Source organism: Ambystoma mexicanum, chromosome 2p (genome assembly GCF_040938575.1).
Source record: "Ambystoma mexicanum isolate Mex_15411 chromosome 2p, UKY_AmexF1_1, whole genome shotgun sequence".
In the NCBI taxonomy this organism is placed as follows: Eukaryota; Metazoa; Chordata; class Amphibia; order Caudata; family Ambystomatidae; genus Ambystoma; species Ambystoma mexicanum.
In genome coordinates, this window is record NC_090923.1 from 1,093,113,584 (window position 1) to 1,093,127,846 (window position 14,263).

Genomic DNA, 14,263 nt, shown 5'->3' on the forward strand with positions numbered 1-14,263 from the left:
TTGGAACTGGCACTGCGAGGAAACCAAGAGAAAATGTATGACCATTGTACAAACAGTAAGTTCTTTTATTGGGAGAAATGGAGGATGCTCTTTGAAAACCATATTACTGCTCTATAGTGCAAACATTGAACCTGTCCTAATGTATGGTGTAGAAGTATGGGGTCACAAGCTTACCAATGAGCTGGGTAAAGTTGAGGCTAAAATATTAAGGATCTTGTTTTGTATGCCTAAGAAGCTGGCTGTTGAGTTCTTAAGATTGGAATTAAATCTCTTAGGCATTCCAGTAGTTTTTATTCGAAAAGTGGTAATGTGCTACGAAAAGATGCTGCACCTTAAGAATGGAACCATTGTTGTTAACTATATCCAAGAATATATGAGACTAGATCATTTTGAGCAAATGGATATTTTGGGGCTGATGGACACCTTACACAAGGCATGGTTTGTAGGGTTTTCTGAACGGCTTAGTAATAAGATCACGTAAATGTTGGCTAAAATATAGATTAAACTATTATAATTATGAGATGAATCTTGTGCGACTATCCACAAATGTAAACTGTGGTCCATTTATAGAACACAGAATGACGCGCAGATCACTTCCTGAATATGTATCAGCATACCCAGATAGTTGTATCATCAGACAATATCTGCTGTTGAAGTTTAATGTTAGCCAGGTCCTTGAAATTAAGGATGCAAGAATTGTACTGGCTAGATCTGAGCGTATGTGTCGGCTATGTGCTGTTAATGTGATGAAGTCTGTGGATCACATTTTGATACACAGTGAGAGCCTAAACTCGATCAGATAAGCCTAAACTCGATCAGATATAGATATGTTAAGTCATACAACAATCAAAACACAAGAATGAAGGGGGACACCAGGTACTTAAAACTCCAGTCATACCTGGTTAGTATTGACAGACATAAAGACAAAGAAGAGGACCTGAGTAGTGGTGCATCTGTGTGGAGAATGCAAATAAACAAAACTTTCCACCGCTATAATAATGTTCAATTCTGACCAACAAATAGAGATTGAACAAAAATGTGGACAAGAAAGATTCAATTCATATATGATTCAACATATTCTCACAAATGTATTGCATTAAAAAAAACATCAATGGAATGCTAAAAAAAATCAATATAAAGATGAAATATGGCAAGTTGTATTGATACAATAGTAGAATTTTAATAACAAAAAAATTAGACAGTAGAGCACATTGACATTTTTTTTACATAAAGAAAGTTTTCAAAAAATGTATTCGAAAACAATTCCGAAGTGATACACATACCAGACAAAAACTACCCTCAATTAAATAAACATGAACTAAAAATAAACTCAACACACCTCAATAAGTGCATAATATATATAAAGATCTGTCAAACATAAATAATACCTGTGAACAAATTCACCTATTTCCCACTAACAAAAGGGAAGGAAAAAATAAAAATGTTAACAAAAAATGAAAAACTGTTAAATGTAAAGACTACCTAGCTAGCAAAGTCTAGCTGGTGTACATTACCACGTCATACTAATTGGAACTCAAATGAACACAACATGTTTCTTTCCATTAAACCACAATCTTCTGTTATATGGAAATTCTTCAGGGGTTTAATAGAGTAGGTGGTCTTGTAGGTATGGTACTTCATAACAATTGTTCAGTGGTAGAGTCATGCATTTTGAATTCACATACACAAAGAGATGCACATTATTACTGAACTTGTATAATTCAAAGTTCAAAATATTAAATGTGGCACATTACATGGGTCACGTACAGGTCAAACCAAATTGGACCTGGTAAGCAAAACTCACACTTACGCTCTTGACAATCAATTAATCAAGCAGGGCGATTTAGTAGGAATGTCCGTTTCCTCAATGAGCTGAGACTGTGTCACGAAAAAACAGAGAGGGGCATGCAGAGACAACAAATGACAACACAGGAAAGAAAGACAAGAAGAAGTAGTTAATGGGAACATTCTCGGGGGCGTTAGACTAAGCAAATGCCACAAGAAGACTAAACATATTATATGATCACCTTTTCCAAATAAATACTTGCACCTTGATCTCCACAGGTGAAATTATATTTATTATTTCAAATCCAATATGGATCAGGGTTACACACTCCCAAATGTGAACCGGTGGGTCATCAACCTTTGCAGGTATATGTCACTATTCAACCACTCCTACAAATGCAGGGAGATCAGATCTCTGTCAAACTACAGAACCATTCCATTCAAATAAAAATCACCTCTGCAGAGAAGCATTACTGATGTCATATTTAGAGAAATGCTTACTTGGTGATTGATCTCCTCGGGAGTAAAAAAACTGTCTCGGTTGCTCTCACCTATCTCAGACAAGGTAGTAGATCCTCTTGCTTAAGCTCGAGTCAACGACAGCGGTATCAATGCTGTAAGTATAAACACACAATATGTTCTGTCACTAACGCACACAGTGCCCATCAGGTTCATTCAGTATAATCCCATCTCGCATGGAATAAAGCCCATAGTTTGATTAAATGGCTAATATTCACGGAGTGACAACTCGTCACTGGTGTATATCCTGAAGAGTGAGCCCTAGTGTCAAATATAAACAGACACCCATTTGAGTTGCCCGTTACATTGATTACAAACAGCACTCATTTTCTGTCTAAAACAGCAGAGCATCAAGAAACTTCAACTACGGCCTGTAGGCTGAGTCATAGCTTAAAATGTAACACACAGGAATAGTACAAAGTAAATACTGTTCAACATAGTTGCAGTATTTGCTATAAATGTGATCTCCGACAAAGGTATCCCGAAACATCAGACCCGAAGCAAGAATTTCAACCGCCCGTAACAATAACCTCACACGATCTAAGATCCGCATTAATCAGGGTCTTTGTGTAAAACGGTAGTTCCACATCAACCCACATCAATCCCGGCCGTTGGGAGCACTCACCTTTAGTATCCTTGTGAGCATTTTCGTAGGTCACCGGCTCATATTCTTATCGTATTCTTATCTTTATTTTCGTGGCATGCTGACTCAAAATGTTCTTCTCCACCGAGCCTTAGTGGACGGACTATCAATCTCCATTAAATAGTAGTCCCTCCTCTGTCACCACAAGTTCTATTAGTCAAATGGAAACTACAGCGGCCATCTTTAAATGTCATCAGCACTAAGCATTATACTCGTGCCCCTGTCTGACAGAGCTTATATGATAGTCAGAGGGTTATGTCCGTGTCTCATGAGGAGAGACTGCCTTACAGTCCCTATCCCTATTTCTTCAATGGCAGAGCGACCATAGGTCGTATTCTTCAAATGAAGTGCCACCCTTCAAGATCTATATGATTTCAATTTTCATACAACAATAACATTGTTGAGGCTGATATGTTATATGTGGACATTGTGGATGGAAGGAAACAACATCAATTATATCTATTTTATGTTGGAATTTTATATAAAATGTATAGAAATTGTAGATGAATTATGTTAGAATGCATTAATTGAATGTTTTAGGGTGAATATCTTTTCTCTTAAAGATTTTATTTTATCCATGTATTTCGAATTGATATATTGTTGTTTTTATATCCTGTATTTGATAATGTTTGTTCTGTGTTAAGCTTCAATCTGGAAAATGTTTATCTGTTGTGTTGTATATACAAAGCCAGTTTGGCTGTGCACATATAAAATAAATAAATTAATATAGGTACCATGGGACTGAGAGAAGAAGGTGTAACACCCCCCTCCTGCCTACTTTCTGGCCTTCTTCCTCTGTCTCCAGACATCTCCCAGACCCAGAGATTCAAATAACTTTCTGAGTGTGCACCCGCTCTGAAGCGGCCTCTCACCCCCCACTTCCTTGGTAACTTACCGGTCCTTCCCAGGGTCAGCCCATTGATTGAAATCCCCCCCAGTAATAAGGGTCTGTGTACCTTACCCAATATCACCCTCAACGCCTACTTGTGGTTAGGGGAGTATACCGTGGCCACAGGTAAAGGAGAACCCCCCCAACTTTCCTTGAACCCTTAGAACCCCCTCCCCTCCAGGAAGGTCTTCTCCTCTGGCTCAAAAGGTTTCACATCCCTGTGGATATGTATTCCTATTCCCCACTTTTCATACCACCCGAACCCAAGTGCGACAACCCCACCAGTGCACATGGGATACGCCTCTCATCTCCTCTAACATATTCGGGTCTCCTGCAGCATCAGAATATCTAACATTTTCCTATGGAATTCGAGTGACCAGTGCCAGCTTTGTGGGAGAGTTGAGTCCCCTCACGTTGAGCATCCCCACCTTCAAACATTGCCCCCCCAGGGGCCTATTATATACCAGCCATTATATATAGTCGGGAACAGAACCCCACCAACCTCCATCCCGGAGCCCGCCACCCCTGACCAGACTGCCTTGCATGTCTGCTCCCTGCCCGCCATTCCCCTATCAACCCCACGCCACTGATACCTGCCCTACTCCCCCCCCAAAACCCAGACCCCCCAACTCACGAGACACCTCAACCGCTCTTCAGGGCCACCAGTTTAGCAACAGTGCTCTTCCCCCACCCCAACTGACACAGTCGAAAGAAAAAAAACAGAACCCATTCATCCACATTAACACTGGACATCGAGCCCAGACCTTATGCAACAGCCACCATTACCACAACTGCAGTTATCTCCTCTTTAGTGACCCAAAGTTCACATACAACCCCCTGGGTCGGCGGAGAGGGGGTGTTCAGGTACCTGCCTCTTCTAAAGCCTGCTGACTCCTCGAGGGCCGCGGGGCCTATAATCGTTCGGCACTGCATGCTGCTTTGCTGGCAGGTCACTCACACAAGTCCTGCAAATGGGATAATGCCCCCTCTGCCTCCTATTTGGTTGTAATTAAAAACTCCTTGCTTCTCTCAGGGAGAACGGAAAGCCCCAGTGGTAGCTCATGCCATGCTCTCGGAGCCACTTGGTCATGGGTCAGCAATCCTGTCTCCTGTTCAGGGCGATAGCAGAGAGATCCTGGTAGACCGCCACTCTTGCCCCCTCATAGGTAATGTAAGGGTGCCTCCTGGCCTTTTCCAAAATCAACACCCTGTCCTTGTAGTTATGGCCCTTTGCCAGGATGGATCTCTGTCCCCAGGAGGGCCTCCTGCCCTATTCACCATATCAAAGCTGATGTCCTTCAGCCCCTCCCCAACCTTGTCGAACAGGGCTCTGATGATGGAGTTTACCTTCAGCTCCAGTCCCAGGAACCCGTCGCCTCTCCCTCATTGACCCCCAGGATGCGAATATTACATCACCTCTCCCTGCTTTCCAAGTCGTCCACCTTGAGGGACACCTCATATTCCTTGTCATCCAACTCCCTCATTTGCGCTTCTATCCTCATTTCTAGGGGATCCACTGACTGCTGATAATTGGGCAACGCCTCCACGTTCTGCTCTAACTTTTCCCCCCTGCCCACCAAGACTGTATTGAGGCCTAAATGTCACTTCTAATAGATCTTATTTCGCCTAGCAGAGCATTGAAATCTGTTCTTGATGACCATCTCCTCCCACCAGCTGTTTTTCGGTCTCCATCCAATGTTCTGCTCCTGGCGCAGGCTGCCTGAATTTGCCCAGCTTCTGCGCCACACGCTCCGGTAACATGCACGTTCCGCCTCAACCAGGTTCCAACTGCCACAGCCCACTACTGCTCCAGGGAGTGTACTTGTATGCCACGCGAACCCCTTCAGGGTACCCCTCTTTGTATGGTCCTGTCTGCTGCCGCCCCCCAGTTGAGGACAAGACTCAACAGTATGTGCCGGGGAGGGGCGCTTGTATGCACACTGCTGCCTCAAACAAGGATTCAGTCTTCAGTCCACCACGTGGCCACACGGGGGCCCGTGGATGCTGCCATCCCACTGGGGCAGACCACTCCACACAGTTACACTCCTCCACATAGGGGGCACACAGCCTGACCCCTGCACCACCACACCCGGGAGGTCAAATTATCACTCTGCCTCCCCCTGATGTACCTAAGAGCTCCACTGAATTACTCCAGGAGCTGGCCGCCACCTGCCTTCCACTCCAGGCACTAAACAACTAAAGTCCAGGAGAATGACTCCCTTCTCCTTTGGCTGCTTTCTCAGCACGTCTCTAACAATATATAGAATATTCAGACAGTTCTTGGCTATCTTGGCTAATAGTTTGTTGAGCTCACTTATCAGGCTTTTCTACGCCCCTTTGTTCCCTTTCTCTTCTCTTTTCAAGTCGCTCTGTATATATGCTCCAATACCTTGAGGTTCTTCACTCTGTCCTACTCATATGAACTTGAAAGTCTCTCTCTCTCTGACAGCCAAATTGTGTTTTGAGAATTATAAGCAATCTTCTGTTTAGCACAGCGCATACTCCTGTGATCACTTGACTTTTCACTGGGACGAGTGTGGTGCACCCAGTGATGATTTTCACTCTTCTGGCTATTTGGTCTTTCACTGAGACAAGTATGATGAACCCAGTAAAGATTCTCGCTCTTCTCGTTACTTTGTATCTCACTGGGAACATGTTTGATGAGCCAAGTAATGATTTGCACTCTTCTCACTACTTGGTCTCTCGCTGGGATGAGTAAGATGGGGCCAGTAGTGATTCTCACTCTTTTTATTAGCCTGTATTTGGCTGGGAAAAGTACAAATATTCCAAACATTATATTCGTTTTTCTAACTGTGACGATTAGGACTATGCCAATTGTTATAATCGCCTCTCTCCCCGGGTCTCTACGCTCTTCCTGTAACCTTCCTTGTAGTGGAGTTGTAACACCAGGTCGTTGCTCTCCTTCACCGTTTCTCTTTGTCTTGTCAGGTTGGCTCTTGCTATCGGTTCACTTTCCTCTTCCACCACCTTCCAGGGAGCTTCTAGGTGAGTGGCCTTGGCTTCGGTTAGGGGTTCCTCTCTCTCCGCAGTCCAGCCACCACTCCCTCCTCGTGGATCCCTCCTGGGACAGGATTCAATTTTGCAGGCTCTCTCTAGCTTGCTAGTTGAACAGGGCGGCTCTGACACCTGTCCTCTGCAGCTTCTTTCCAATTTGGGAAGAAGTCTTTCACTGTGTTTATCAGCGTCACGCCAGCAGCTGGTTTGAAACTCCCAGGTCTCTTTCTGATGTTCTCTCTCTCTCTCCTCTGACTTTTATGACACCGCTCTGGTGTTCCCACAGCCACTTGGCGATATCCTCCTTCTGTGTCTTAGTCATATTGGTTATGACTCCATTGGTGTTCTTTGTCTCCATGCCAAGCAGGTACTTGTCTTCACATTAAACATCACACTAGCAGATGTATAAGGATTCTTCCTGTTGTCTACCAACAGGGTTTACATTGTTGGGTTGCTGAGTGAGTTGGGAAGGTACTTCTTCATTGGTACAGGCGTCCTTGTCCCCAAGAGGGGAGTCTATCCTGGTGAGGTCCTGCTTGCTTCTACCCCTAGGGAGGGTATCGCCTAGCGGGCTCCCCTCCCTAGCCTCACAGGGAAAGAATCCCACAATTCATCACAATACCCAATTGTCATATGAGTTAAGGGTAACATACATGCATGTCTCTATTATCTGCATGCCACAAAAACAAAAATGGGTACATGCCTTTTCTTAGAATAGCAATAATGGCTTTAGTTAGCTAGTTATTTTACTATTATGACCATTGAATAACAGTTAGTGGGGCCGCATTGACTCACACTGATCCGTTTTTACTTTTCATCACAAGGAGCAATGGCACTGTAGGGGTGAGTTATTCCACTATCTTGACTTGCTCTGCCTGAATAACAAACTTGGCAGCAGGATGCTGCATGCCGTATTCATGCATGCTCCTTACACAGACGCCACTGCGCTCTCCAATCTAACAGGAACACTTTAGTCCCAACAAGGTAAGCAGGTTTTTCAGTTGCCAAAAATACATTCAACCTTTTGCAAAACATAAAAACGAAATTTCAAACAATACATAAAAGAATACTTTACAATTCATCAGATTAGAGAAACATTTAATTCTAATTCAAGACTCTTAGTAAAGCCCACTAGTGAAATTGCCACAGATGTGGGATAACCACTCAACAGTCTATTACAACATTTCTCAGAATCAATGAAGTCCAATCTATGAACCAAATTCCTAAAATACAAAATATGCAGAAAATTCAGCGCTGTAGACTTTAAAAAAAAAGATGCTTCATAGTTTCCTCTGGATTCACATCCCTGCAAAATCTGCAGTAGGCTTGATCTTTCTGCATAATTGCTCTATGCAAAAAAATCTGTCCTTTGGGATGAGTTGAATCTAAATCTAAGAAAGTATCCTCTCAACTGTTTACATGAATAAAGGTTCAGAAACGGTGGGACAGCCCCCGTTTTCTTATGATCATACATTAGGTGTTTAAGAGAAGAATATTTATGTAGACTGTCAACCGTATTTGCCCAGTCCTTCTCATTGCGCCTGGAGACTGCCCTTGGGTGGTAGCAGTGGGCGGTATAAATCAACATAACATATAACAACTGTTTGACATGACACAGATTATCTCAAAGATCACATTCACCTATAGCCAATTCTAGCAGCAAGTTGTTACAGAAGTCCATCATGTTGTTAATACACATTTCCCTTTTCGACTTCAATATTCTGGATGTCGCCATACATTGAATCTTTCAGGTGATCAAGAATTTTACAAAATAAACACAGGATTCACCCTTATTGATTTTAAATCGTTCGTACCTTAGGGTCGTTAGAGGGATATATTCGGGCATACGCAAGGCTTTCCGCCATAGCAGGGCCTTGGGCAGAGGTAATTTTTCGAGGTCCCAAACATGGAAAACCTCAACCCCATGAAGTATTTTGGGTACAATTTTACCCTCATAAAACTTAAAAAGGGGTTGAACTGAGAACCTGCCATATTTTGAGCCAATTTTTAACAGTTGACCAGAAAGTGCAAGCGCCTTATTTGTTAAGAAGTCAAAGAGGAATGCTCTGTTCGGCCTATCCAATATGGGGAAACCCAAGTATATCATGTTTCTGCATACCCCCAATTTAGAATCATTCATATACCATTTGAGATGGGAAGTAGTCAAGCGGAGCACCTTGGTTGTTGTGGGATTCACCCTTAAGTTATTTCCCAACGCATACTCAGGAATTGCCGTTATCAACATTTGCATGTAGATAGGGGTAAAATCAAAAATCAAGAAATAATTAGCGTATGCTGTACACGTGAACCAAATTCAAGAGGTAATTTTCTGAATCCGAGATGTAAAGGTTAAATAAACACAGAGCAAGGATACACCCCTGTTTTAGTCCAGAAGTAGGGGAAATTGGCCTAGACAGTCCTCCGTCCATATTTAACCTAACTCTGATGCATGAATTATTGTTAAGACCCACCGAGATGTTAAGGAGGTCAGCAGGGATTCCCCAGGATTGAGGTTTAGCCCAGAGATGACTATGGCTGACAAAGTCAAAAGCACTTGAGAGATCAATTGACGCCATGTTTATGTGCTTATATTTCTTGGGCCAGGCTAGATCTTGTAAGCATTTCACCAAGAACCCATTCAGAGATGAACTGTGGGATTTGCAGAAGCCTGTCTGAAATTTGTTCACTCTTTCTGAAGTAGCGGCCCATGCCTGCAGATGATTAAGTATAATGGATGTGAATGCTTTACTATCTGCATCCATCACCATGATTGGGTGGTAGTTCAGAGGATCGACTCGGCTTCCCTTCTTATGAAGAGGTACCACATGTGATACTGTCAAAGAAACTGGAAACCGCCCTGTCCTAATGACATTGTTATACAGCATACAAAGAACGGCTGCCCGATTGGATGCGTCTGCCTTGAGCAGTATGTTAGTGAGTCCATATGAGCGGCCGAGTCTGGAACCAGTGGCCTTAGCAATGCAATCCATGACCACTTCTGCATCCATTTCCAATAATGATCACATCCGGGCACAGTGAGCGTCATTAAATGCACAAAGCTCTAGAACAGAATCACTGTCCCTCCTAGAATAAATTGTTGTGAAATGGTCCACCCATTCTGCCTTCGAAATAGTATTGAATTGCATCATGGCCTGCTGCTTTCCGACTCCATATGTTAAGGTCAAAAAATTAACAGTGTACTTCCTACTGAGCACCTACAACATCAACTCCCCTTCCCTCTGCAGTTCGAGCACACAATGGGCATTGACCCAGTTTCTGTAGCACTGTCTACGTGTCCTCATATTGAAGGCATGCATATGAGGAGAAAGGCTTTGATTTTTAAGAACCCTGAGATCCGTTTTCAGTCCTTGTTTTTTCTCCCATAGGACTGGATCACAAACATAGGCATGCTGTTTACAGTTCAACTTGTTAGAATAGGTAAACATACCATCAATACGTTCATACATAAAGGGACTAGCAGCTGTACCCGTGCTTCGCACAGTAATTCCTACTTCAGTCCTAGTTTGAAGTTTATGCAATGATCGAATATAAATGATGATATTGCATGGTTGTTTGCGTTACCCGAATAACAACACATGGAGGTGACCATGCGTTGTTCCTCATGGTCAGTTTGATTTGTCTCGGAAGGCCCGTCTGACAACTACCGTGTTTGAGAATTATATTGCATGGAGAGTTATGGGGAGTTTCATTTGTACCGGCCGGCCCCCTTTCCCTTCTGCCGTCATTAATATACTATCATTCCTAAACCAATGCTTCTTTGTAAGACAATATTGCTAGTCTTACCTGTAGGAGCTACTGTAAACAGATTGTGCCTCATTACAACGAGTGCAGTAAAGTGATAACAGCGCCGGTAGAGCTGCCGGCGTCGTTATCACTCTACCGCCTCATTACGAGGTCTGCTCGCGGGTGCCACTAATGACGACTGGTAAAACCAGACGGCCTTAGCGGGACCCGCTAGCAGACCAGGATGCTAACAACGGCATGGCTACCTCCAAACTCGTAATGAGGCCCATTGTCTTTGTTTTGAACTCAGGAGCAAACCACATAAAGCTGACCATGAGAAAAGCATGAATCCTGCAAATCGATTCCAGATACTTTGAGTTGGATCGTTTAGATTGGTGCAACAACATCTTTGGTGTTCCGATCTGGTGATGTACATGTAGGGCTGAAGCGTGTAAGCTTGGAGTGCTGTAACCGTACGTGCACAGCTGAAGCATCTAAGCTTCATACTGTTGAGATGGCGCACATTCAACTTCCGTGGGAAATTAAGTTCCTGTAATTATCATGAGAGATTTGCCACAACGTGACAGACAATGTCATTGCGGATACTATTGAAGAGACATTGTTTCCTGTGACCTGCATTACTCCAAAAGCAATGTTTACTACAAAAGCACTGTTTTGTGTCACCAGCATGACTTCAAAAGCGAGTGCTGCTAATGTCCGCTAAAATGCTGATAGTGTGGAAGGTTAGGAACAATGAACTGCTGAAGTTTACGTAGAACTACGGCAGACCTACGGCGTGAAGAGCCATATGGCAGGGGTAAGCATTGCTGACCGCTTAAAAAAAAGAGAAATAGATAAATATATATTTTATACGTTTTACATTGTCTACACCATGGAACCTACCCACATGCCAAATATCAGGTTTGCAGCATGTTGGGAAGTATGCTGAACATTTCGAACAGACAAACACATATCCACAAATTTCCATTATATATTTATCTATATCTATATATATATATTTATATATATATATATATAGATATAGATATATATATAGATATGGGATACATTACTCACCGTAATCGTATTTCTGATGCTTGTATCTGCTTAGATTCACATGCTGTGCATAGGCCGACATCTAGTGGAAGCCGCGGAGTATTACAGTTTGTTTTTCGAAAATCGAAAATGGGCGTCGACACAGGGCGTGCCAGTAATACTATCCCTAGTGTGACGTCCACTGTACCCATGATCCCTCACGCGTGTAGGATCCCCAGATTGTGTTTTTCCTGACATGAGGTAGCATGAGGAGTAGCGTAAGTACAGATAATCCAAGCAGATAGGTAGAAAGGTAAGACTACAAGCAACCATGCGCCTTCTCTCAGAGGGGAGGAAGGGTGGGTCGCATGTGAATCTAAGCAGATACAAGCATCAGAAATACGATTACGGTGAGTAATGTATCCCTTCTGAGGCTTGTGGAATCTGCTTAGATCACATGCTGTGCATAGATTAGCGAGCAGTACCTGAAGAAGGAGGTGGTGTGTGAGAAGGGTCATGAGCAAATAAATGTCTTAGAACCGCTTGTCCCACTTGTGTATCTGTCTTGGAATGAGTGTCAATGCAGTAGTGCTGAGTAAAAGTGTGAATAGAGCTCCAAGTAGCTGCTTTGCAAATGGTGTCAAGGGGTACATTTGCAATGAAAGCCAGAGTGGCCCCAATACCTCTTGTAGAGTGGGCCCTAGGCATGAAAGGCAGAGTTTTTTCAGCGAGTGAGTAACACAGCTGGATACAGTTAACAATCCACTTAGAGATGGCACCCTTAGAGACGCGATCCCCCTCTCTGCCTGTAGCTACGGAGACAAACAGCTGATCTGTTTTTCGTAACGGTCTGGTCTTGTTTACATAATAGAGGACCGCCCTACGCACATCTAGTGTGTGTAGTTTCACCTCAGCCGAGCTTTGTGGGTTTTGGAAGAAAGCCGGAAGCTCGATGGACTGGTTTACGTGGAATTTAGAGATAAACTTAGGTGAGAACCTAGGGTGTGTGCGTAAAACCAGTTTGTCCTTGTGGACAGTAAAGAAGGGATCCTGCACTGACAGAGCCTGGATTTCACTGACCCTTCTTATAGAAGTAAAGGCTACTAAGAAGGCTGTTTTATAAGTCAGATGTTTGAGACTACTTTTATGCATGGGCTCGAAGGGCGGGCCCATGAGTTTAGATAGCACCACGTTTAGGTCCCATCCTGGTGGTGGGTTGGAAATTGGAGGATGAAGTCTCTTTACTCCTTCCATGAAAGCTTTAACCACTGGTATTTTCCACCACGATACCTTGTTATGGGAGGTGGTGTAGGCTGATAGAGCTGCCAGGTGCACCTTGAGTGAGTTAAAAACCAGACCTGCATCTAGCAGGTGGAGCATGTATGTAACAATAGTGGAAGGAGTGCATTCAATTGGGTTGATTTGTTTATTCTGGCACCAAATAACAAATCTCCTCCATTTGTCAAAGTAGCAGTGCCTTGTGTTTGGTTTCCTAGATTCTTTTAGGATGTCCATACATCTTTGTGGTAGATTGAGATGTCCAAACTCTATGACCTCAGGAGCCATGCTGCGAGGTTCATTGAGTTGGGTTGAGGATGCACTGTTTGACCCTGGTGCTGGGACAGAAGGTTGTACCAGGTTGGAAGTCTGATGGGTTCGCACACCGCCATCCTGCGTAAGTGTGGGAACCAAGGTTGTCTTGCCCACATGGGAGCAATTAGGACGAGCGTCATCGACTCTCTGTTCATCTTGTTGACCACCTTCCTGATGAGAGGAGTTGGTGGAAAAGCGTACGCAAACATCCCTGACCAGTTCATCCACAGGGCGTTCCCCTGGGAGTCTGGTTGGGGGAACCTGGATGCAAATCCTGGGCATTGTCTGTTTTCGCTTGTGGCGAATAAGTCTATAGTGGGGCAACCCCACTGAGAGAAGATGTCTTCTACGACCTCTTTGTGTAGAACCCATTTGTGTTCCTCTGGGAGGGAGTCTCTGCTTAAAGCATCCGCTAGGGAATTGAGCTCCCCTGGAACATGTTGTGATGACAGGAAGATGTTCCGTTTGAGTGCCCATATCCAGATTTTCTGGGCAAGCTTGGACAGATTTGGTGAACGAGTCCCTCCTTGCTTGTTCAGGTAGAACATGGCTGTTGTGCTGTCCGTCCGGATTTGCACTGCCAGGTTGAGCAGGTAGGGCTCGAATGCTAGAAGTGCTCTGAATACTGCCAGAAGTTCTAGCAGGTTGATGTGGTTCCTGGCTACTGAGGGAGACCAGAGACCTTGGGCTGTGTGGAGGAGAGGGTGAGCTCCCCACCCAGTGAGGAATGCATCGGTAGTGACTATTGCCTGTACCTCGGGATCGTGAAAAGGTTTCCCCTGAGCAAGATTTACTCTTGTCCACCAGTGAAGGCTTTGTACCAATGTTGGCGAAACGACCACTAGATCGTCCCACTGACCCCTTGCCTGAGACCACTGTTTCGCCAACCATTCCTGCATGGGACGCATGCGCAGTCGCGCGTGGGGGACCAGGTAAATGCATGAAGCCAACATGCCCAGCAAACGCATTGCCCTGCGTACCGTTATTTGGCGACCGGCCTGATCTTGCGGAATTTGCAGTAGTATATTCCGAATTCTTTC

The 14,263-nt window shown here is 44.0% G+C and overlaps 1 protein-coding gene across 3 annotated transcripts in view; it reads right to left on the reverse strand.

Moving 5' to 3' along the window:
* MAJIN (membrane anchored junction protein) overlaps window positions 1–14,263 on the reverse strand; it is a 1,009,257-nt gene that overhangs the window by 145,024 nt on the left and 849,970 nt on the right. Inside the window, exon 7 of one of the 3 annotated variants that reach the window (XM_069643076.1) lies at window positions 2,293–2,399. The exons of the other annotated variants lie outside the window; for them this stretch is intronic. Coding sequence (XP_069499177.1) covers window positions 2,368–2,399 — 32 coding nt within the window. The 3' untranslated portion in view covers window positions 2,293–2,367. Of the gene's footprint in view, window positions 1–2,292; window positions 2,400–14,263 lie in introns of those variants that run through there. 3 annotated transcript variants of the gene reach the window in all.